Here is a 26,454-nt window from a genome sequence, read left to right as displayed (position 1 = left end):
GAGGCCAGTTCATTGGCTATATTTAAGAGGGAGTTAGATGTGGCCCTTGTGGTTAAAGGGATCAGGGGGTATGGAGAAAAGGCAGGTACAGGATACCGAGTTGGATGATCAGCCATGATCATATTGAATGGCGGTGCAGGCTCCAAGGGCCGAATGGCCTAGTCCTGCACTTGTTTTCTATGTTTCTATGTAATCCATGTACCCGTCTAACTGTTTCTTAAATGTTGGGATAGTCTCTGCCTCAGCTAGCTCCTCTGGCAGCTTGTTCCATACGCCCACCATCCTTTGTGTGAAAAAGTTACCCCTCAGAATCCTATTAAATCTTTTCTCATTCACCTTAAACCAATGTCCTCGATTCGCCTACTCTAGGACTGTGCAACTACCCAATGTATTCCTCTCATGATTTTATACACCTCTATAAGATCATCCCTCATCCTGCTGTGCCCCAAGGAATAGTCCCAGTCTACTCAACCTCTCCCTATAGCTCACACCCTCTAGTCCCGACAACATCCTCGTAAATGAAAACAGAACATCTCACATAGCACCTGAGGAGATCTGCCATATGGAGAATAACGTGACAAGGAAAAGTCATGATAAAGACAAGGTGAAAATGATACTAACCAGAAGGGTTTTTGTCAATCAATATTCTAATTTATCAAGATCATTTAATTATACATTTACCAAAAACTATTATAGTCACAACTCCAGAAATGATTTCAGAACACCTGCAAAGCACTGAAAAAGATACATATTTATCTTTAATCTTTAATTTCAGTTACGAATAACTAATATTGTCATACAATAACATAACAGTCAAATATTAGAATTGGTCTATATCAAGCTACCTCTCATTTTTCTCAGGAACGCCAGCTTTTCCTTCATCTGCAGTTTTACCGCTCGTTTTCTTCTTTTTCTCTCGCTTCTTTTTGCTTAGTAGGTCATCCTGAAAAGGAAGGAAAAATAAGGTCACAATGACTGTAAAATGAGTTGTGGTCAATGGTTTCTTTATTGTCACGTGTACCAGGAGTAGTGAAATACATTTTTTGTATACAGATCTGCAAGACTATCCCCGTACATAAGCACAATCACCCCAGTTAGTGCAGTATGCACTGAGCTGCCCACCGAGTTCATATGCAAGAGGTGGCATTTGGCACCATTTTACAGTCCCAGTTACTGCCAATGTTATTTGCAGACTACCTCTTAATGTATCTGAATAAAAGTATCAACAGCTTCTTTGAGAAAATTAGGTTTTGCATCAAAGAAAATCCAGAATAATTTGCTGCCATATCAAATTCAGCTTCACAAATGATTAAAGACCACCTCTGACAACCACGTACACTTCCATAGCAATGTCATCTAAAAGTCAAAACTATTCAGCTCACTTTGCTTAATGGCCTGGGATATTATAGGAGGGCAGGACAGGATTGAGGGATGGGCAAGACGGGAGGATCGTCCATTGAGGGTGTATGGATAGAATTAAGAGGTGAACAGTTCGATGGGATTGTTTTACTAGCCCCCCCCCCCCCCTCTCTCCCCTCTCTCCCCCTCCTCTCTCTCCTCCCCTCTCCCTTCCCCTCTCCCTCTACCCTCTCCCAACCCCCCCCCCTACCCCCCCCTCTCTCCCCCACCCTCCCTGCACTCCTCCCCTCCCCCCCCTCCTCATCCCCCCCCTCTCCCTTCTCCCCTTCCCCTCCCCTCTCCTGCCCACTCTCTCTCCCCCTCCCAACTACCTCCCCCCCCACTCCTCGCCCCCTCTCCTCCCCCCCATTCACCTCACCCCTATCTCCTCCCCCTCCTCCCTCCCCAATATATTCCTTCTCTCCCCTCTCTGCCCCCCCCACCCATCTCTCCCTTCCCCTACCCCTCTCCCCCCCCCCCACACCCACCTCTCCCTTCCCCTTCCCCTCTCCCCCACTCCCCTCCACCACCACTCTCACATCCCCCCTCCTTCCCCTTCCCGATCCCCCCCCTCCCTCCCCTTCCCAATCCCCTGCTCTCCCTCCTCCCCCCCTATTAAAATTTTTACAACGCCAGCATGATCCATTTTACGTTGACATCAACTTACCAATTGCTTCTCAAAGTAAATGGACCAAACCACAGCATAATGGCCCACAGTCAGAATAATGAAAAGCAACAATGAAAGTTCCACATTACTCATCTTCCTCACTCTACGATAGTAGAAAACTGGCTGTCGCCAATCTGGCAGTCCATGTTCCAAAACCTCATTATACCTGCAATCAGCAAATATAATACATTGCAAATATGAAATAGTTGCCAAAAGGTCATATATATTAAAAAGTTATTCTACATACCACAATGAAACCAAATTGGAAAATCATTAAAAACTACTAAAAAACGTTCCAGATATTGTTCTCCAGCTTTTCTTTGAACCAACAATTAGTCACCAATGCCACTGAAAATATTAGTTACATTAATTATTGCTTATCGTTGACATTTTGATAAAAATAATAAGCTAATTCACGCATAACACTTACATTCTCAATTAATGCCGAGGACAAAAGAGATTACAGATGCTGGAATTTGGACAAGAAACAAAATGCTGGAAGAACTCCAGGTTAAGCAGCATCTGTGGAGGGCAAGGGGTCAAAGCCAACATTTAAGCTTAACTTGAAATAATGGCATATCTTTTGCCTCCACTAATTTGCCAGTTAGTCCAGTGTATCGTTTCTTGTTTCATTCTGTGGAGTACAACCTTTATTTCAAAATGAGGAACAGACTAAATATAGCTCAATTGGCTGTGCATTTGGAATGCAGCACAATACTATATAGTCTTCACTCATGCATAAGCACAAATATGCTATTTTTGTGAATGGCAAAATCTGCATCTGCATTTGATTATACGAAATATCTTATTCATGAGCACAAATTGTTAAAATGAGTATATAACACATACATTATCTGGAAGGTAGTTCTCTATCTACATATTTATCAATTACTACAGAAGAGACGTTTGTTTTTTTAAATCCAATTCCGAAACATTCAAAAGAGAAAAAAATACCTAGATATCCATGACATTGTTCAAGGTTAATGGGGCAATAACAATTCTACTATTATAGGTAATTTGCAAGTGTGCAATGCAATATACATGATCAACCACAACAAAATAATACTCTTCTTGTGACTTGCATCCTCGGTGTTCATTATTTATATGACCCACATTAATCTTCATTTATCAGTGTATATCTGCTCTAAAAAACAAAGCTTTACTTGGGCCATTGGACAAAGCACATAACTAAGCCATTATAGGGCATTATAGGGTATTGTTGGTCAACCCAACTAAAGTTTCCATTGGAGGCAATTGGTGAAGCTAACAACTAAACATGCAAAACACAGGAGTGAGAAAGCACAATTTATTTTTCACTTCCACTGGAAGGGACCATAAATAGGCAAATTTTGTTGGTGCATAATGGCCAAGGCTTGCTGTAGCAGCAAATGGTGAGATTCATGGCACTCAGTGTATTTAATGCAACTTGCAAAAAATACTCATTAAACTTCCAAGAAAAGTAATGAGTCACACCCATACTTCACATCCCATATGGGATTTCCACTGCATACCTCACCCTGTCTGTAGCCAAGTGTTAACCTTTGGACAAAGGGTTTAGATGAGTGGAATTTGTCAATGTACTTCCAAGAGAGTTTTTTTGGATACAATATGAAGGTAGGATGATCAGCAAAGGGGTGTACTGACTTTTCTTAGGAAGCATACAAGGCACAAGGAACTACAATCAGGGAGGCAAAAAGCCACCATGAAATATCCTTAGCAGGTAAGATTATGGAGAATCGACAATTTTCCAAGTTTATTAGGAACAAGTCGTCAAGTGTGTTTATTGTCATGTGTCCCAGAGAGGACAATGAAATTCTTGCTTTGCAACAGCACAACGGAATATAGTAGGCATGAACACAAAACATACCATATCAGTGAGTCCATATACCATTATATAAATATATTCACACATCAATACATAAGCAGATAAAGTGCAAATAAACAGATAATGGGCTATTAATGTTCAGAGATTTGTTTCAGTTGAGCTTAATAGCCTGATGGCTGTGGGGAAGTAGCTATTTCTGAACCTGGACGTTGCAGTCTTCAGGCTCTTGTACCTTCTACTTGAAGGTAGCGGGGAGATGAGTGTGTGGCCAGGATGGTGTGGGTCCTTGATGATGCTGCCAGCCTTTTTGAGGCAGCGACTGCGATAGATCCCCTCGATGGTAGGGAGGTCAGAGCCGATAATGGACTGGGCAGTGTTTACTACTATTTGTAGTCTTTTCCGCTCCTGGGCGCTCAAGTTGCCGAACCAAGCCACGATGCAACCGGTCAGCATGCTCTCTACTGTGCACCTGTAGAAGTTAGAGAGTGTCCTCCTTGACATACCGACTCTCCGTAATCTTCTCAGGAAGTAGAATCGTCACAGGAAGAAAGCAAATCATAAAAGGGTGGTTTCCCCTGGGAACTAAATGGGTAATCAAGTTGTTCCATTTCATTAAACCCTGTCAGTGCTGCCTGATAACCTTGAAGATTTCAAAAGACCCTTTTATTGCATCCTTAATAATAGCTTCTAATATTTCACATGATTGATAGTCAAACAAGTGGTCAAGTTTCCTGCCCCTTTAGGATATGTTTGAATAAGTTTGCCCCTTTTTTGTGAACACCAAGGACTTGACAAAGATATTAAATTATTTTTTTTGCATCATTCTTCACCGAGGTAGAAACTGCAAAGAAACCCATGGTAACAGATGGGCTAATTAAAAAAAAAGATAGAAGAAACTTGTAAAAATCCCAATCACAAGGGAAAAAGGCTTAGAGAGTCTTACAGGGCTAAAGGCAGACAAATCATTTAATGACCTGCACCCGAGGGTTTTCAAATGGCTGCAGCGATATTGGAGATATTGGTTGACATTTTTCAAAATTCAGTCAATAGACAATAGGTGCAGGAGTAGGCCATTTAGCCCTTCGAGCCAGCACCGCCATTCAATGTGATCATGGCTGATCATCCCCAATCAGTACCCCGTTCCTGCCTTATCCCCATATCCCCTAACTCTATTTTTTAAGAGCCCTATCTAGCTCTCTCTTGAAAGCATCCAGAGAACCTGCCTCCACCGCCCTCTGAGGCAGAGAATTCCACAGACTCGCCACTCTCTGTGAGAAAAAGTGATTCATCGTCTCCGTTCTAAATGGCTTACTCCTTATTTTTAAACTGTGGCTCTGGACTCCCCCAACATCGGGAACACGTTTCCTGCCTCTAGCGTGTCCAAGCCCTTAACAATCTTATACGTTTCAATGAGATACCCTCTCATCCTTCTAAACTCCATAGTGTACAAGACCAGCTGCTCCATTCTCTCAGCAAATGACAAGAATGTCTTTCCTCATATTAGGGGACCAAAACTGCACACAATACTCCAGGTGTGATCTCACAAGGCTCTGTACAACTGCAGAAGGACCTCTTTACTCCTTTATTCAATACCTCTTGTTATAAAGGTCAACATGCCATTCGCTTTCTTCACTGCCTGCTGCACCTACATGCTTACTTTCATAGACTGATGTACAAGGACTCCCAGATCCCGTTGTACTTCCCCTTTTCCCAACTTGACGCCATTTAGATAATAATCTGCCTTCATGTTTTTGCGACCAAAGTGGATAACCTCACATTTATCTGCATTAAACTTCATCTGCCATGCATCTGCCCACTCCCCCAACCTGTCCAAGTCACCCTGCATTTTCATAGCATCCTCCTCACAGTTCACACTGCCACCCAGCTTTGTGTCATCTGCTAATTTGCTAATGTTGCTTTGAATCCTTTCATCCAAATCATTGATGTATATTGTAAAATAGCTGCGGTCCCAGCACCGAGTCTTATGGTACCCCACTAGTCACTGCCTGCCATTCTGAAAGGGACCCGTTAATCCCTACTCTTGGTTTCCTGTATGCCAAACACTTCTCTATCCATGTCAGCACTCTACCCCCAATACCATGTGCCCTAATTTTGCCCACTAATCTACTCTGTGGGACCTAATCAAATGCTTTCTGAAAGTCCAGGTACACTACATCCACTGGCTCTCCCTTGTCCATTTTCCTAGTTATATCTTCAAAAAATTCCAGAAGATTAGTCCAGCATGATTTCCCCTTCGTAAATCCATGCTGACTCGGACCGATCCTGTTACTGCTATCCAAATGTGCGGCTATCTAATCTTTTATAATTGGCTCCAGCATCTTTCCCACCACCGATGTCAGGCTAACTGGTCTATAATTCCCTGTTTTCTCCCTCCCACCTTTCTTAAAATGTGGGATAACATTAGCTACCCTCCAATCCACAGGAACCGATTCGGAGTCTATAGAACATTGGAAAATTATCACCAATGCATCCACGATTTCTAGAGCCACTTCCTTAAGTACACTGGGATGCAGACCATCAGGCCCTGGGGATTTATCAGCCTTCAGTCCCATCAGTCTACCCAACACCATTTCCTGCCTAATGTGGATTTCCTTCAGTTCCTCTGTCACCCCAGATCCTCTGGCCACTACTATATCAGGAAGATTGTTTGTGTCCTCCTTAGTGAAGACAGATCCAAAGTACCTGATCAACTCATCTGCCACTTCCTTGTTCCCCATAATAAATTCACCTTTTTCGGTCTTCAAGGGTCCAACTTTGGTCTTAACTAATTTTTTCCTCTTCACATACCTAAAGAAGTTTTTACTATCCTGCTTTATATTCTTGGCTAGCTTACCTTTGCACCTTATCTTTTCTCCCCGTATTGTCTTTTTGGTTATTTTCTGTTATTCTTTAAACATTACCCAATCCTCTTGCTTCCTGCTCATCTTATATGCTTATGGTCAATTCCAGAAAGGTACAAGATTGGGGGGAAAAAAAGCCAATGAGACTCCCTTGTTCGAATAGGTAGAATACAGAGAAGTATCGGCCAATTAGGTTTACATCTATTCTTCGCAAGAATCAATAATCAAAGAAGAAATAACTAATCATTTAGGAAAGCTGAATATAATGATACCTAGTCAACATGATTTAACGAAAGGGAAGATATTTAATACATTTGGTCCAACAAGTAATTAAGAGCATGTTGGCCTTTAAGGGGAAGGAGGTGTTGAAAGTTCACAAATAGGGATGTTTTGTTACAACTTGGTCCAATTACTAAAGAGAAAAGGACATGGTGGCACTGGATGCATTACAATGAGATTCACCAGGCTATTTCTTCATTGAGGCGATTGTCCTAGCAAAAACAGCTAGACTGTATGGGCTTGGTTAGAGGTTCATAGAAATGTTTTCTATGAACAGGTAGGGAAGTTCTGGAATTCTGATATTAGATTTGTAACACACACGAACACAAGAAAATAGAGACAGCAGTGGGTCATCAAGGAGGTCCTTAAAAAAAGGACAAAGTGCTGGAGTAACTCAGCGGGTCAAGCAGCACCTCTGGAGAACATGGATAGGTGACATTTCGGCACGGAACCCTTCTGTAGACTCGTTATCCAGAGATGCCGCCTGACCCGTTGAGTTACTCCAGAACATTGCCTTTTTATTGTTAACCAGCATCTGCAGTACTTGTATCCAGGTAGTATTCGAGCTTAGCTCACCCATTAATGTGATTGTGGCTGATTTCTGATCTATACTGGCCTCAACTCCTCTTCCATGACATTTCTACATACCTCTTTCACTCAATCTATCAAATATACATCCACCGCCACTTGAAATACTTTAAATGAGACAGCTTCCACCAGGTCATGTCTCCCTAACTTGGTTGAGGTTTTTTTTTTGAAGTGGTGACAAAGGAGATTGATGAAGGTAAGGCAGTAGATGTTGTATACATGGATTTCAGTAAGGGTTTTTATAAGGTCCCTCATGGTAGACCGATCCAGAAGATTAAGTTGTGCGGAATTCACCATGACTTGGTCGTATAGATTCAGAACTGTGAATGTGCAGAGGGATCATTGTGCAGAAGGATCATTGCTCACAGTAGACAGGGTGGTAAAGGCAGCACATTGTATGCTTGCCTTCATAGCTAGAGGAATTGAGTACAAGAGTCAGGAAGTCATGGTGTAGCTCTGTAGGACTTTGGTTAGGCAGGATTTGGAATATTGCATCCATTTCTCATCACCCCATTACAAGGAAGCATTTGAGAGGGTGTAGAGTTTACCAGAATGCTGCCTGGATTAGAGGGTTTCAGCTAAAGTGAGAGGGTGGATAGATTAAGGGAGCTCGAGAAGGTAGATGTCAGGATGTTTTTTTCTTGTAGAAGAACCTGGAACAAGGGGATATAACTACAAGATAAGCAGTCGGTCATTTAAAACTCTGGTATGTAGAAATTCAGTCTCACAGAAGATGGCGAGTCTATAGATTTCTCTGCCCTAGAACATAAAACAGTACAGCACAGGAATGGGGCCTTGGCCCACAATGTATCAAACATGATGCCTGGCTGAACTGATCTCATCTATCTGCACATGATCTATTTCTCTCTATTTCCTGCACTTCCATGTGCCCATCCAAAAGCATCTTAAACGCCACTATCATATCTGCCTGTTCCACCACGTCCGGTAACACATTCCAGGCCCCCACCACTCTGTGTCAAAAGCTTGCCCCGCGCATCACCATTAAACTTTTCCTCTCTCATCATATAGCTATACATTCTAGTGTTATACATTTCCACCATGGGAAAGATGATTTGACTACCCGGTCTCTCTCAAAATTGTATATATCAAGTCTCCCCTCAACCTCTGACATCCAGAGAAAACAATCAAAGTTGAAAGTTGATAAAGCCGCTGATATTTTAAGTCCCTGTTTTTAAAACACCTACCACAGAGAGCAAAACAAAGTCAGATTTTCCAAAAGACCGCACAAAAGGAATATGAAAGAAATAAGGAGAGAAGGAATGGGTGATGTTTCGGGTTAAGGCCCTTCTTCAGACTGAGTCGGGAGAGGGAGACAGAGATATGGAAGGGTAAGGCATGAAAACAAGAGATTAAAGGGGACAAAGTTCAAAGGAAAATGTAGAATGGATCAGTGTTCACTGAGGGGAAGTTGCCAACGAGGCATACAATCAGTAAAATTTAATTAGGAGGACAGTGAGGGTTGGGGGAGGGATGGTGAGCAAGGGAAAGCAAGAGTTACTTGAAGTTAGAGAAGTCCAATATTCATACCGCTGGGTTGTAAGCTGCCCAAGGGAAATACGAGGTGCTGCTCCTCCAATTTGCATTGGGCCTCACTCCAGTGGAGGAGTCCCAGGACAGAAAGGTCAGTATGGGAATGGGAGATCACGTAGGCCTAGGCGAACTGAGTGGAAGTGTTCAGCGAAACGATCGCCAAGCCTACACTTTGTCTCCTTATATAGGAGTCCACGCCTGGTTCAACGGATACAATAGATGAGGTTGGAGGAGGTGCAAGTGAACCTCTGCCTCACGTGAAAGGATTGTCGGGTAGGCAGTAAGCCTCGAGTCTGCTTTGCCATTCAATATCATAGCTGATCCATCGTTAACTTCAGCTTTACATTCCCGCATTCTACACTACACCCCTGGACTTCCTTGTAATTCAATACCCATCAATCTCCACTTTGCATTGAACGTCTCTGCCTCAAACTCCTGGGTAAAAAATCTCAAAAATCTACAACTCTGAAAATAAATGCCTCATCGGCATCTGAAATAAGCTGCCCTACATTCTACATAACCTCACTGGGTCAATTCTGTAGCCACCCAGTCAATCATCCCCAGAAACTTTTGTTTCAAATACAATACACATTATTTTAAACTCCAAATGAGTATACATCCAACCCATTCTTACGACATTTCTCTACCTTCCTTATATACAGAGGGATACCAAATCTACATGCAATTACACCAGGTGCTATCTCAGTGAGAGTTTGCATCAAACTTACCTACTTTTACACTCCATACATCCTGCAATAATAGTCAGCCTTCCATGATGCTTTCCATTTGCTTTCCTAATATGATTAGAATTCACAGATGGGATGATCATGTGCAGAGCATTGGGGAATAGATAGCTGCAATATTTGGTAAACTAGGAATAAGGCATGCTGATTGGAATAAAGATCTCCAGCATGATCTTGAAGGTATCTCCCTTGTCCATAAATAGGTACCAGGAATATTAGAGAGGATTGTTTTTCCATAGCTTTCGGTCAAATTGTGCATAGTAGCATTAATCTGTGGTAGCCCCATGAATGCATTCAGAAAAACAAGAGGCTGTTTAATCAATGTTGATCGATGAGGGTAGGGCAGTGGATACTGTCTACATGAATTTTAGTAAGGCATTTGATTAAGTCCCCTATGGTAGTCCAATCCGGAAGATTAAAAGCACAGAATTAACAGTGAATTTGTCATATGGGTTCAGAACTGGCTTACTGATAGAAGACAGAGGGCTGCGGTACAAGGACAATATTCAAGCTGGAGGTCAGTGACCAGTGGAGTTCCGCAGGGACCCCAGTGCTGGGGCCCCTGCCGTATGAGATATATATATGCGACTTGGACATAAATATAGATAGATTGGTCAGTACATTTGCAAATGACACCAAGATTGCTAGGATCGTAGACTATGAGGAAGGCTGTTAAGGTATACAGCGGGATTATAGATTAGTTACAGAAATGGGTAGAGAAGTGGCAGATGGTTTAATCTGAGCAATTGGAATGCAAGGAGAATGTATACAATTAATGGCATGACCCTTAACAGCATTGATCCAGCTTTACAGGACTTTGGTTAGGCTTCATTTTGAGAATTGTGCATACTCTAGGTCGCCCCATTACAGCAACGATGTGGAGGCTTTGGAAAGGGTTTAGAGGAGGTTTAGCAGAATGATACCTGGATTGGGGGGTATTAACTACAGGGAGAGGCTGGACAGACTTGAATTGTTTTCTATGGAACGCCGGTGGCTGCCGACAGTCCAGATTGGTCAGAATCCTGTTCCCAGGATGAAAAAAAAATCAAATACCAGAGGTGCTTTCTGGTGAGGAGCAAAGTTTAAAGAAAATGTGCAGGGCGACTCTTTCCACACAGCGAGTGGTGAGTGCCTGGAACATGCTGCCGGGTCTGGTGACCGACTCAGTTGCTATAGTGGCATTTAAGAGACGTTTGGATAGGAATATGGATATGCAGGGAATAAATGGATATGGATGATGAGGAGGCAGGTAAGATATGGTATTGGTATCATGGTCAACGTTGACATTGTGGACTGAAGGGCCTGTTCTTGTACTGTACTGGTCCACATTCTGGTCCAATGACAGCAACCTGGGAATCAAGGGAATCCAGACATCCTGTTATCTTTGATGCCAAGGATGTTAAGAGAAATCTCATCCAAACTGAAAGTGGGAGGTCAAATAAATTAGGCACAGCCTCACCGTGTGCAACTTCCAGGACAAGGGGTCACAGCTTAAGGATAAGAGGGGATATCCTTTAAAACCAAGATGAGAAGAACTTTTTTCACACAGAGAGTGGCGAGTCTCTGGAACTCTCTGCCGCAGAGGGTAGTCGAGGCCAGTTCATTGGCTATATTTAAGAGGGAGTTAGATGTGGCCCTTGTGGCTAAGGGGATCAGAGGGTATGGAGAGAAGGCAAGTACGGGATACTGAGTTGGGTGATCAGCAATGATCATATTGAATGGCGGTGCAGGCTCAAAGGGCCGAATGGCCTACTCCTGCACCTAATTTCTATGTTTCTATGTTTCCCTTCCTTCTTATCACAACCCCTTTTGCTCGTTAAGATTTAAAAGAAACACACGGTACAACTTTTTCCACAGAGTGGTACATTTATGGAATAAACTCTCAGAGGATGCAGTTGAGGCAGGTACAATACCATATAAAAAACATTTGGACAGATACATAGATAGGAAAGGTTTAGCAGGAGGTACACAAAAATGCTGGAGAAACTCAGTGGGTGCAGCAGCATCTATGGAGCGAAGGAATGGTTTAGCAGGATGTGGGGCAAACTCCAGAAAATATATAGATGGCTATCTTGGTCAGCATGGAGAGTTAGGCCAAAGGGCCCATTTCCGTACTCTACGGCAATATGTCACAAATTTCTAGTCTTTATCTTTCTGCCCGTAACATTCTCCCTAAATCCAGACTCAAAAGAACGAGACTTTTTTGTGTTTCAAAGAGATTACTTTTCTTTTTACCTTGCAATAAATAAAGGCATGGTCTGCCCAATCACCACAGACAAGACAGATTACCCATCCAAAGATTCAGTATGACGAACCTTTGCTATGTTTCCTCTAAGGCACAATCTTTTTAGGCAAAGAACCAAAAATTAGACACAATCTACCAAAGCCCTATATGATTATATTAATAAATCTTATTAATTTCACCGTAACTGAATTTGCTACCACAGAAAATTGGTGACCAACAGCAGAAGGAACCTTCTCCACTTCTCTTTCAGTATCTTATTTGGAATCAAATTCATCCTCCTCTCCACTATTTGCCAATTCGTCTATCACATTAATCATTTTGTTTATTTTATGCTCCATATGCCCTCAATCTGCGATTAAGAGTGCTTCCGGCAACTTTGTGGAGAATAAAAATAAGATTTGGACATAAAACTAAAACTGCACACACAACATGCCTCGCTCAAAATAATCTATGTGTTTCTCAGTGTTCAGAACCATTCTATATACAAATTATGCAATTGTCACAACACAATTGAGAAAGAACGATTATTGGCAGCATAAATTTAAAACATTACTTGGAAGGCATGTTTCTATACAAACACTATAGAGTCAGAATGAACAAAAATGTGTTTAATGTAGAAGCATTAAACACTTCATTAACATGCATATCAAGCACATACTTTACAAAATGACGACAAAGTCATTTCATAGGCCTTTGGCATTGCTGTCAATTTTATATTGCACACTGCCTCCTGGTGATGGAATACAATTTCCGTTATATTAAAAAAAAACACCTCAGCTTTTCCCTATTAGTCTTGTTTTAAATATTAAAAGAGAGCACTGTCTTTTTAAATTCAGTTAAGTTCTAGTATTGTTCAGTATTTAAAACAACCTGCAATACTGTTACTTCATACTAGAATAATCCAAAACACTAATTCTAGCTAAAATACTTTAGAAAGTTAATGAAATTGCTGAAGGAATTTAAATTATGCAGAAAGGAATTAAACACAAGTAAATTTTCGAAGCAAAACAGAATGAATTACACTTATGAAGCAAGATTCTCAGATGTCTCTCCACATGAGGTACATGCAAACTGTTCACATTGTTTGTTGCCAAACTTAAATCAGAAGGAACATATTCTAACTAATTGGGTAGGTTGCTTGAGGAAGACAGATGGGGGAACTCTGAAACATGTAAATTAATTATTTTCAGATAGTGAATGAATCTTTGTGATGGATTATGGTTAGTTTTCAATAATTATGGATTGGTAAACATGTGAAAAGGAAGCTGTACATTTTGCTTAGAGGGAATATAATCGTTTATATCCCAAATTTCAAATCACACCATGATAGAAAGAAAGCAAACTGAAGGAATCAAACATAAATGTGAATTAAAGGTGTTTGATATCAATAAATGTGATCATTTTTACAACTATCCATGAAACTCTCAGGCAGTTGTAAAAACTCACCAGGTTTGTTAATAGCCTTTCACAAGGAGAAAATCTGCTATACTTACCCAAACCTATCAATTTGGTTGGCTTTGAATTATTCCCCGAAATGACCTATCGAGCCACTCAACTCGAGGGATAATTAGGAATGGATATTAATATTAGCATTGCTTCCAGTGGCCACAACCCATGAACTAACTGGCATTAGCAAAACTCCAAGTTACTCCGATCTCCTCGGCTCACTACATTGGATTTAGAAAAACTGGGAGGGAGAGGAATTGCCAAATATTTCTCTTTATAAACGAACTTCAATTTTTTTGTTGACCTAAGACGGCAGATGAGGAGGGAGGTGGGGTTTAGCATTGAGTAAAAGATAGGTAAGGCTTCTTCTTTTGATGTTACTAAAATTTGAGCATTAATCAAACCATTTTATAATGACTTTTCAAAGCTGGAATTTACGCAGCGCACAGTGACACAGCAGTTGGTGATGTCGCACGAACTGCAGGGATCAATTCCGCTCTTGGGTACTGTTGTGTAAAGTGGCTTGTTCTCTCTGTGGCTGTACGGGTTTCCTCCCAAATCCCAAAGGCACACTGGCTGGTTCCCTTAATGTAGGTTGATGGACACAGGGGAGTTGATGGGCAGTTGAGAATAACAGAGGCACAGAAAAATACCAAGTGGGGCAATGGAGTGGATAGGATTGTTTCCAGGAGCCAGCATGTATCTGTTGGGCCAAATGGTCCCATCCAGTGTCATTGAGAGGCAAATGTGCACACTATCCAGAATTCATTAATTCTGAGAGATCTGCAGAAATTAGCGACAACAAATCTACACCAGGATTAGGTTTAGGTATTAAATTCAGCAATATAAACACTGAAAACTAGCTTGTGTAATATGACCTAAACAGGCTGCATTATAAAACCCACATATCCACTGGAACATAAATGTATGATGTCGTCTTCTTTGGCAGTACTTCAGGATCAAGGATGACTCCGATGATTCCAGTTCTGTCAGTTTTGGAGGTGGCTTATGAGGAAAATTATTAGACTATCACATTCTACCACAAATGGAACAGGTGTGTGACTGGGTGGTAGTTTGGGAAATGGTGTTCACTCCGCTTCTTACACTGGGCTTTTGTATGTTTTTGACAAGTGGCAATGAGATTCCCAATGCTATCCCAAACGCCCTTCAGCGTGAGTGGATTTGAACCGAGGACTCACAGGAGTTGCTGATGTTACATTTCCACACTCGTCCTCAACTCAAAATGTAGTAATTTGCTGGATGGACAACATTGATGTATTTGTGGAATTAAAAAAAAAAGAGGGATATTGCTTACAGAGGGTCATCTGAACTCTAGAGATCTTAAACTGAGATTAACTATTATATTCTCATATTTGCCCAACCTCCAACTACTGCTTCTTTCATCCAGGCAAAAAAAAAAAAAAAAGAGTTAAATATTTAATACGGAATCAATAAAAAACTATTACTACGTTTTGCCAATTGCTACTGGAGAAAATCCTTGCTACTTAATTCAATATAGCAGTTAAAAATGCAGTATTTGCCATGAAATGTCAGAATAAGGCAGATTTATAGCCCAAGTTCGTGGAAGAGTATAGCACAAAAGGCTTTCAAACACAGACATGAAAATTAGTATCATTAATAACAAAGGTTTAGTCATACAAAAATAATATCAATGGCATGTAGTATACCACGGTATTGTGCAAACATTGAAAGCAAGCTAAATAGCGAAGATCAGTTTCATTATTCGTTATAAATCAAAGTGCGCAGTTTTATTGACAAACTAATTTCAAGAATATTTAACTAGAGCAAAAAACTGAAGAAAAAAAATCAAGTTTGCTTGTCATTTATCCCTCAATTCAGAGTTATGATAAACCAAATACAAAAATAACATACCATAAATAATAGGCTTAATAAAATATCATACCTTTGTCTTTTCTCTTCATCTTTCAGAACTTCATAGATAGCCACTAACTGAGAACACAAAAAGATCAATATCAGAAGCATCTAATCAAAAATAGAAAAATCGTGCAATAAAATGAATTAAAGGCTGCCCTTACCTGTCTAAATTGAATTTCTGCATTTTCATCTTTGTTCTTGTCAGGGTGCAAGATCAAAGACATTTTCCGATAAGCTTTCCTGATGTCTGCAGATGAAGCATCCTGCAAAAAAAAAAACAAAGTAGACTTTGTCAAAAACTTACAAGAGCCTAAGCATAGTGTTATGATCGAGGAAGACAGCGAACCCAGTGCAGCTCCTCAGGCAATGTAATTTGAGCAAAAGCCATTTCATGCACTCAGCTGCACATGACTAAACAGTCACTGTGTTTTACTTCCTTTTCTTTTTCACTTCTCTGAACGTCTGCAACACAAAAAAGTCAGTATCTAGAAGGTTTTGAAGAAAGCATAAAGACTCTGTTCAGAGAAGCAATGAAATAGTGAGAGGAATACACCAGGTTAATAACATGATACTACCGACCACAAGGCACCTGCTTGCTTTGAGACAAACTCTGCTTATTCAAGCTTTCCTACACAGAAATTTAAGAAAACTTTATACCACCATTAATATTTTTACCTCCTTTGATCAAAGAAACACCTCAATGCATGTCATTGAGAATATTGCCCAAGCTTTTAAAACAAGGCAGGAATTAGAAGATCGAGACAGCATCGGCACAACACAAAACAAATCAAACTTTACAATTCTAAAATTATAATCTGCTGCACAACAATGTTTCTCAATATCAAATAAAGTTAACATTTTATTAGCTAATAACCTCCAACAGAAGTTGAAAATAATCCTCCACTCAAAATGTTTTCTATAAACAAACTGCATTTGCATTTTGTTTCAATGAAAATTGAATCAATGCAAATCCTTCCCCCCCCCCCCCCCCCCCCCCCCCCCCCCCCAGAAAAATACTATTACTTCTCAAAAACAAACGAAAAATACATTTGGAAATCCTCAACTCCCAACACAGCATTATTCAGCAATCAACAATTTTTTCCTCAGTAACCTCTCACTGCACAAAGCTATTCCACATTCATTTTAGAGAGAATGTCACCAATTGCCAATGTACTCTGAAATAAAATAAATTCTGTAAATCAATGCTAATGTTTTCAGTTTTATCCAAGAATTGCTTCTTAACAGGTGGGCCTAAACAAACAGTATGATATCCATAATCTGAATATTTTGTTCTTGCATAGAACAACCATTTCCAGCATGCTTTCTTAACAATTTATACAATTAAGGAAATGACAACATAAACAAAGCTCTGTATTAAAAAAAAACTGATTTGTGCAAACAGATAATTTTGATATTTATTTGGAAAATGGGCAGTACCCAAATAATCAACACAAGCATATTACATTTTAATATCAAATTAGCCTTGAAAAACATTTAAAATATTTTTAACCAATCTTCATTATTATTAGGAAGCATATTAATATTCAAGGTGAGTAAATACATATGGAATTATTTTTATACTGCAAATTACCCAGTGTTTGGGCGCGAGTCAATCCATAAATATCTGGAATTCCTTATTGATATTTCTTATTCATATCAGACATTCTCATCATAACCTATTTAAATTATTCTTGGAGATAGTGTTTTTTGGAAATTATTACAATTTTCTTAGCATTTTGAGAGTGAAAATGATGTATAAAATGCAACAAAGTTGTTCATCTCAGGGTCAATCTTGTTGTTTGGTGCCAATAAAAAGGATCTCATGTTTTTGAAATATTAATCTACTGCATAGTACAAATATGTTGCAGTGCTTCAATTCAATCTGGCATGTTTTATTTTATACAAATTTTTGCTAGGCTAAAGTTGTTCACACCATTTACAAAGCTGTTTCACATTAATTTTAGAGAGTGTGGCACGCATAGCAAAGGAACTTCAAAGTAATGCATTCAAAAAATTATAAATTATATCCATATCAATATTGCACATTTTCAGTTTTATTTGCTTCTTAACAGGTGCACAGAAACAATTAAGAGCATGATAGCCATTTACAAAATCTCCAAACTGGTCTTTTATTTTCTAGTTATTAAGATATATACTTGAATATTACTATGTTACAATTATTCTAGCTTCTCAAATAAATGATGCATTTCTTCTATTTTATAACAATTTCAGTGATTAAATACAAATACCACAAAATGCATAACAAATCGTAAAATATGGAAAATGCTCAATCTAAAATAAAAATAGTAATAGGCTAAAAATACATTTCACACCATCTAAGAAAACAATATCGACGGACATTTTAATTCTGAAACATATTTATAATTAAATTGCCGTGTCCCTTTTCCATGAGCCAATCTGCTGCATAATTCAACTTGACCCTTTTTAAGACTGGAAATACTCATATGTAATGAATAAATTGGCTTGGCTCAAAATGCCAAGTCATTGGTCAAAGCTTATAATGGAGAAGTTGGAAAGAGTCAGACTCTACCCACATATCTGCATCACGTCATCCTCTGTATAAATCCAAACTGTCAGTTCAAGAGCAGCATACCGCAGACTTCCCGCATTTTCAGGAGAAAGCAAAAGCAACCAATGTAACCTAAATTAGGTTACAAATTCCTCCTATCACTAATGTTTGGTTGATTCCAGGATTGTGAGAGTCACCAATTTCACTTTTTGGAAATTAAAAGAAAATGATTTGGGATTAAAAAGTGTCAAACTATGCACTTACAAATTATAATTGGAATAAATCTGATATTATGATTATAAAACCTCCTAAATGATGTTGCTCCTACAATGATAGCTCCTGCCATAGGAGTATATTAAACCACAAGTGTATTAAGGAATTAGACTACACTGATGGCGGGGGTGGGGGGGGTAGCCTGCTTGAAACAATTCATCACAATTTTGCATATTGACCTCAACTTTGCACTTGCTGACATGTGAATTTGTGATATTTTCCCCACAGTGGAGCAGAGCCCGTTAAAATTGTATAATCAGTCTTTAGCAAGTAGCTATCATAAGATATGATCAGTAGATTTACACATCATCTACCCTTCCTCTCCAGTATTTCAGCCATTGCACATAGTCAAGTATGGATCTCGGGCAAACATCATTCTCTGGAGTTCATGTTGGTGAAAAACAATTCAGACAACCCCAACCTGGTCATGCTTGCATCAAAATATATAGTAAGGTTGCAAGACAAATCAGGAGTAATTGTAAAAATTTTCTCCACTCTCTATATCCAATTTCTCTCTATATCCACCTCTTTACCACCACTTCTCTTAATCCTTTTAACAGTGCTCTGACAGATCACATGCCAGAAATCAAACCCAAACAACTTTGAACAGGCTTTAAAAGAGTCAGAACAACACCAGTCAAATAGTTGTAGCGTTGTCCCTCCATTAATGTGATAACTTTGATATTAACACCTTTAGTAAAAATAATGAGAACAAATTTAAGATTTCTAGGTTAAATACTTATTGTTCCATATTCCACTACAAAAATATTTACACCACTACAGCCAACTTCTCCGAATCAAAGTCAAATACAGAATGTCAATTTTTCTTTTAAATGTTATACCACTGGAACTACTTGCAGCACTGCCAGCAAAAAAACATTAATACAGTTCACGATTTGCTATAGTAAGTCAAGTAAATGGCCAGTTTTATGGGTGTTTGGTTAGCCAGGATGCTAGTTGAGGTTTGTAATTCCTTTGGCTACAATGCTGTGAATGTGTGAGCAATATCAGCAAAAAGGGTATCCAGCGATACCCCAAGAATTAAAAAATAAATAAACTGGGACATCATAAATAAGACTACCCTTTTATGAGTAATATTGCACATCTTATACGAAATGCACGTGTATAATGAAGGGAACTCCATATTTTGCCTTATCTGGTCTCAAAAAACTATTACTTCACTATCAGCTCGGGTCGCAGCTAAAAAAAAAATATTGATTATGAAGATCAAAAACAACTTTAATTAGAACTGTATTTTGCTGCAACTAAAATGGCTTTGTTTTGTTTCAACCTAATTGGTAGCAGAATCACAAAAGTGTGTGAAATGCATGCTCCCTGACAAGCTTGTTTAATTTGCTCGAACTATAATCCAAGGTTGGCCTTGCAAAGAATTCTACAACAAGGTTAGCAAGGCAAAGACCAAAATTGTCATGAGTGCTACCGGTATTGTTTTTATCTCCTATGTAATTGTACTTCGAGATGTTCTACGAGGCTGATGCATAACCACGTTAATTAAATAGAAAGATGCAAATGAATTATTCCATACAAATTTACAGTACAAAGCACCTTTATTTGCCACAAACCCATGATAATTGTATATTTTCTGCTCCACATCACGAGCCATTATGATAGCTATAAAAATGAGGCCAAGATATAAAAGACTACCAGGGGGCTTTCTTTATTTTAAAAGTAACTGCAGTTAGAGATTTCATTAAGCCCTCAAACAGCATTTTTAACAAGATGGCACTACAAGGAGCTGTATGAAGAGAAGCTCAGAATACAACTTACACCGTACAAGAAAGCTAATTTGACAAAGATAGATGCAGGAAAGGAATTCAGTACCATTGGTATAAAAGTTATATTCCGTAACCCACACGTAGTCAGTTTCAATCATGAATCAGGAGAACAGTTAAAGTCAATAAGTTATATCGCCCTGATGTGAATTAAGTCCAAAATACATTAACACACGAATTAGCTCAAGGGATGCCACATACACCCCTCCCCCATTTCCATCAGTTTTTAATTAAGAACTCGCCTTCACTAAATTAAAAAAACTCAACAAAAATCACATGGTATACAATGGTTGTGTGCCAATTTCCAGTCATTATTCAGGCTGGCAGCGAGAATAATATTTGAGTGCGACTTTCCTTTAATGGAATTTTAAGAGCTAAAAAAAAATAGAGGGGGAGGAGGGAGGCAATCCCATCAGTGATGCTGGTCAGAACTAAAAGATATACAGGAGTCTTTTTTTTTTTAAATTGCAAGAGATTATCTCAATTAATTAAGAGTAGCAACGTTTAACCTCTGTCTAGCAGGGATATATATGGGAACAGAAATCAGTACTGCACTGAGCTGCAGTACAACCAACATAAAAGAGAGATTCAGAAGCATTTGCACTCAGAGGAGTTACACAGTTAGATAATTCAATTGAACCACTCTATTTGCTTCCTATAAATATCCCCTTTGGTTGGTAGGTAGGAACTCAGAAGTACAATTACTGCTAACATTTAAGATCACACATGAAGCAACAAACGACAAATTCTTAATCTCTCCCCACAACAAATAGTATAAAGGAAATGAAGAGTGATAGTGGCCAAATAAGCACAAATGTACACGTATGGCATGGAAAGGGGAAGGCGGATAGTTCGGGGTGGAGAGGAGCGAGATAGATGGGTCTTGGTCTCTTTCCACTTGGTGGGCTAATATAAACAAACCTCTACAACCAACATTACTCCCAACTAAGCAACACAATTTAGGACCCAATGTCTTACAATTCACTTGTATTACTATTAATCAAATGACATTTTTCCAAATGTTGCACAGTGCAATTAACAATTCCCCTAGAGTTTCATGTGCTCAATTTTATTGCCTTTCTTACTGTCTGCCACTCTATATTGAACAAAAATCTTTCAGCAAAATGTAAATAAATGTAAATAAATGGCTCTAGAATTATTGGACTAGAAAATCAGTAACATATCAAGCAAGGTAGCCAGGCATAATTTCCACACACACTTTACCTGTTCAACAAGAAAAATTCTAAACCAACAGACATCAAAAACTAAAGCAATACACTGGATAGAACTAATTTTGATGAAACAAACCGCAGAATACAGCAGTATTTCCAAATCACAACCATTTTTCTTTTATATGCAGTCACACTGAACATAGGTAATTTGCAGTCAAAAATGTCACCTCTTTATATCGTTACAAAAAATAAATATTCACAGATTGCATGTATTTGGGAAGTCCATTTTTTAAAATGCTCATTACATTAAATAAACTAGACATGCTGAAATAAGATGCACAAAGAAAAGGAATATAACAGAAAAGCCAGAGTAAAAGCAGAATAGTGTAGATGGAAAAGTGGATGTAAAAGTGAAATGAGTTCTTACGATTATGAGGAAATATATACAAGGAGCTTCAAAATGTCCAAAAATAAATGTTGTTTCTTTCCCATACAAAAAAAACATTGTTGCTATACAAATATTTCATTTCATGACATTCCAAGAAAAATCACATTCGATAGCAGGCCAAGGCGCTGCCTGCCACCTGTGTGCTGATGAGACAATTCTAAATATTTTACAACTATTTTATCCTTTTCCACAGGATCATTAATTGGTTACACAAACACTGCACATAACGAATTTGTAATGTTTAACTTCGCACTCCATCCAGCAGCTACAGAAAATAAAATTTGATAGCAAGGATCCCTGAGAATGTCATTTCGCCAATATCGCTGTCGAGAATGAAGGGGGAAAGGCTGCTGCCACGTACAGCAGCATTTCACTGTACCAGCTACATATGACAAAATGTATAATTAAATCATTGATCTCAACAAATCAACAGATCTCAATTTTGAAGTCTAAGATGCAACGATAACCTCGAAGACAATTGGGGAAAGTAAATGACTATAAAAACATGTTAATGGAAATGCTGAAAGGAATTCTCCACCCTCTGCTTCCCATCCATTCATTAAGCTTGAATGGTACAATTCTATTAGTGCTGCTTTTTGTTAAGAATTATGGTATAACAAACATTAAAAAGTTCTTTAAGGCTTCCAAAATTACGATTTCTCCCCCCTCATGTTCCTATGGGAAGGCAATTACTTTTTGTCTCCAGTAATCTATAATGGATTGTCACAAACCCTTATGGAAAAATAGATGTACATTTCCTCATTTCTATAAATCAAACTCACACCATATTATTGCAGTTTTATACATAAATGCCCAAGAACTTGAAGCATTTGGCTGAAGCGATAATATACAAGTTTTAATTTTAATTCAAACTTTGTTCCAGGAACACCAAACCTACACCACACTTTAATTAAACAGGAATGGATGCGAGGGGGAAAGTGAAATTTCAAAAATTAGGTTCACTGTAAAAATTACAATGCACACTTACCAGGCTGACTTTAATGAAAGTGAATACAAATGCCATGATTAAAGAATCGATTAACAGAATGATTTTGTTAAACCAACGGGTATAATATAGGCCTTGATTAATTTGTAAATAATCTCTTTCCTTCAGTGAACAAATCATAAAATGGCAAGCTCCACAGCACTGCCATCATGTGGTTATTCACGATGTCACAACTGATGCTCAAACCGGTTTTAGTTCATTGTGGCTTCCTTCACGTGCGTGAAATTGTCCTTGGAATTTTTTTCTATTTCCCCCCCCCCCCATTACATTTTTGCACCTTTTAGCTTGTAGTAATATAAAATGTTACTCATATTTCATAACACAGCACTGCCGTCCCACAGTTAGGCTCAGCAAGATGTAATATTTGAATGAATTAATGAAATCTTGATTTCGCCTCACACCCACCATTCAATAAAACACAGGATTTCATCCTTAATAAACTAAATCCACTTCTAAATTAACCCTCGAATAAACCCTTTAAAATGCAGCTATAGCCCCAGGGGGTTACATCTCAGAATCATAGAGTCATGCTCAATGATATATATATCTATATATAAATGACTTGGACATAAATGTAGATGGGTTGCTTAATACATTTGCAGAAGACACTAAGATTGCTGGAGTTGCAGACTGTGAGAAAGGCTGTCGAAGTATACAGCAGGATGTAGATTAGGTACAGAAGTGAGTAGAGGACCAGCAGTTTGAGTTTAATTTGAGCAAATGTGTGGTGTTGCACTTTAAGTTGGCGGATACAAAGGTATATGGCTGATAGCAAGATCGATCACATCACTAATGTGCAGAAGGATCTTGGAGCCCAGGTCGATAGCTCTCTGAAAGTGTTTAATGAATGGTATGCTTGCCTCATTGTTGGTGCATTGAGTATAAGAATCATGCAAGATGGCACCCAACCCAGGCGACTATTTGCATGCTAGTCACAGGAAACAGATCTAAAAACTCATATTACAACCGCTCCACACTCTTAAATCTCTATTCCTACAGCAACATTTCTTACTTTAACGATGATCCCTTATCATGTATCTATACACTGCAAATGGCTCGATTGTAATCACGTGTCCTTCTGCTGACTGGATAACACGCAACAAAAGCTTTTCACTGTACACATGACAAACTAAACTCAATGTGCACAGTCATGATGTAACTCTCCAAGAACATTTGGAATATTGCGTGCAGTTCTGGTCACCCCATTACAAGAAGGAAAAGGCAGTTTGAAGAGATACAGAAGAGGTTTTCCAGAATGTTGCCTGGATTAGGCTTGAACAAGAAGAGTTTGGACAAATGTCAGATAATTGTTTTCTCTTGAGATAACCCCCCCTCCAAGGTAGAAGTGGCAAAGCCTATAAGACAGAGGGACAATGTTTAAAGTAGATGTGCAGAGCAAAACCAGAGTGTGGTAAATGCATGGAATACCTTGCCTGGGGTGGTTGAGGAGGGAGCTATGATAGTGGCATTGAAGAGCCCCTTAAATAGGCAGGGAATGGAGGAATATGGATCATTTTCAGGAAGATGATTGTTTATCTTGGCATCATGCTCAGCATCAATATGGTGGGCCAAATAGCCTTTTCTGTGCTGTTTTATGTTCTAAGTTCATAGAAACAGGTCCTTCAGCCCATATCGTACATGTCGACTAAGATGCCCATCAACACTCACCCTATTTATCAGAGTTTGATCCATATCCCTCTTAAACTTACCCAAGCATGTACCTATCCAAATGTCTTTTGAATGTTTGAATTGTACCGGCCTCAATCAGGTCATCACTGCAGCATACGGACTCCATGTACTCAGAATAGAACTCCATACTACTTGGCTTGCTCTACATCAGCAATTAAAGCTGCCTTGCAATTCAAGATCAGCCATTTGAAATGTTTCCTGAAAACATCTGTGCAACTCTAAAAATTATGAATCATTCATCTGTGTTGAGTCCCCCAAGTTTGAGGTTTGGCACCAGCTTACAGCTGGGCTTCAGTTTCCTCAACTTGTACCCGACATGAGACATTACACGCATAAATAAAAGGCTAAATGAACACAAATCATTTAGAGTCATAACATCATACAGCATGGAAATATGCCGACCAAAGGGCCAAATCCAAGCTTGTCCCTTTCTGCAATACCACCTATTTTTGCAAACTTACTAATCACGCCTTGTACATTCTCATCCTAATTGGTGGTATAATTTTCAAATAGCAATGGACTCAGCAGAGGTCTTCACTAGTCACAGGCCTCCAGTCCGAAAAACAAACTACCGCCACCACTGCATCCTACCACGAAGCCTATTCTGCACACAACTCCTTTGTGATTTAAGTTTGGCAGAAACAATGTGAGCAGTTTGCATGTACCTCATGTGGAGATACATCTGAGAACTTTGCTTCATAAGTGTAATTCATTCCATTTTGTTTCTAAATTTTATTCTGCTTTACATAATTTAAACCCTATCAGCAATTTCAATAACTTTTTAAAAGAAAATCCTCTCCAGTAACTTTTCTGTGTGAAAAGGTTGCCGTTTGGGTTCAATGCTAGCAAGACAAAGGAGATAGTGACTGACTTCAGGAAGCCAAGCGGTTCACATACCCCAGTTTGCATTAACGGCGCCAAAGTACAGATGACTGAAGACTTCCAATTCCGAGAAGTCAATATCACCAACAACTTCTCCTGGACCACCCATATTGAAGCAATGACCAAGAAAGCACACCAACAACTCTACTCCCTTAGAAGGCTTAGGAAGTTCAGCATGTCCCCTACAAGTCTCACCAACTTTTACAGATGTGTGATAGAAAGCATTTTATTAGGAATAACCACCGCTTGGTTTGGGAACAGCTCCATCCAAGACCGCAAGAAATTGCAGCAAATTGTGGACGCAGCTAGACCATCAGACAAACCAACCTCCCTTCTATTGACTCCATTTATACCTCACGCTGCCTCGGCAAGGACAGCAGCATAATCAAGGACGAGTCACACCCTGAACACCCCCTTCTCCCCTTTCCCATCGGGCAAAAGGTATACGAGTGTGCCAAAGCACGCTTCCAGATTCATGCAGTTTCTTCCCAGCTGTTATCAGGCAACTCAATGATCCTACCACAACTAGAGAGCAATCCTGAACTTCCATCTACCTCCACATAACCATATAATAACCATATAACAATTACAGCACGGAAACAGGCCATCTCGGCCCTACAAGTCCGTGCCGAACAAATTTTTTTTCCCCTTAGTCTCACCTGCCTGCACTCATACCATAACCCTCCATTCCCTTCTCATCCATATGCTTATCCAATTTATTTTTAAATGATACCAATGAACCTGCCTCCACCACTTCCACTGGAAGCTCATTCCACACCGCTACCACTCTGAGTAAAGAAGTTCCCCCTCATATTACCCTTAAACTTCTGTCCCTTAATTCTGAAGTCATGTCCTCTTGTTTGAATCCTCCCTATTCTCAAAGGGAAAAGCTTGTCCACATCAACTCTTTCTATCCCTCTCATCATTTTAAAGACCTCTATCAAGTCCCCCCCTCAACCTTCTGCGCTCCAGAGAATAAAGACCTAACTTATTCAACCTATCTCTGTAACTTAGTTGTTGAAACCCAGGCAACATTCTAGTAAATCTCCTCTGTACTCTCTCTATTTTGTTGACATCCTTCCTATAATTGGGCGACCATCATTGGTGATCCTCAGACTATCTTTGATTGGACTTTACTGGCTTCACCTTGCACTAAACATTA

General features: G+C 39.3%; 1 protein-coding gene across 1 annotated transcript in view; it reads right to left on the bottom strand.

Annotated features, from left to right (window-relative positions):
• The window catches only part of dnajc1 (DnaJ (Hsp40) homolog, subfamily C, member 1), a 120,903-nt gene that overhangs the window by 78,047 nt on the left and 16,402 nt on the right, over positions 1–26,454 (bottom strand). Inside the window, exons 2-5 of the mRNA XM_055652547.1 lie at positions 15,661–15,762; positions 15,528–15,574; positions 2,066–2,231; positions 846–943 (exon numbers count right to left, since the gene is read on the bottom strand). Of these exons, the coding sequence (XP_055508522.1) occupies positions 846–943; positions 2,066–2,231; positions 15,528–15,574; positions 15,661–15,762 (413 nt within the window). The remainder of the gene's footprint in view (positions 1–845; positions 944–2,065; positions 2,232–15,527; positions 15,575–15,660; positions 15,763–26,454) is intronic.

Source organism: Leucoraja erinacea, chromosome 2, assembly GCF_028641065.1.
Source record: "Leucoraja erinacea ecotype New England chromosome 2, Leri_hhj_1, whole genome shotgun sequence".
NCBI lineage: Eukaryota > Metazoa > Chordata > Chondrichthyes > Rajiformes > Rajidae > Leucoraja > Leucoraja erinaceus.
This window is presented reverse-complemented; position numbering and strand designations above follow the sequence as displayed.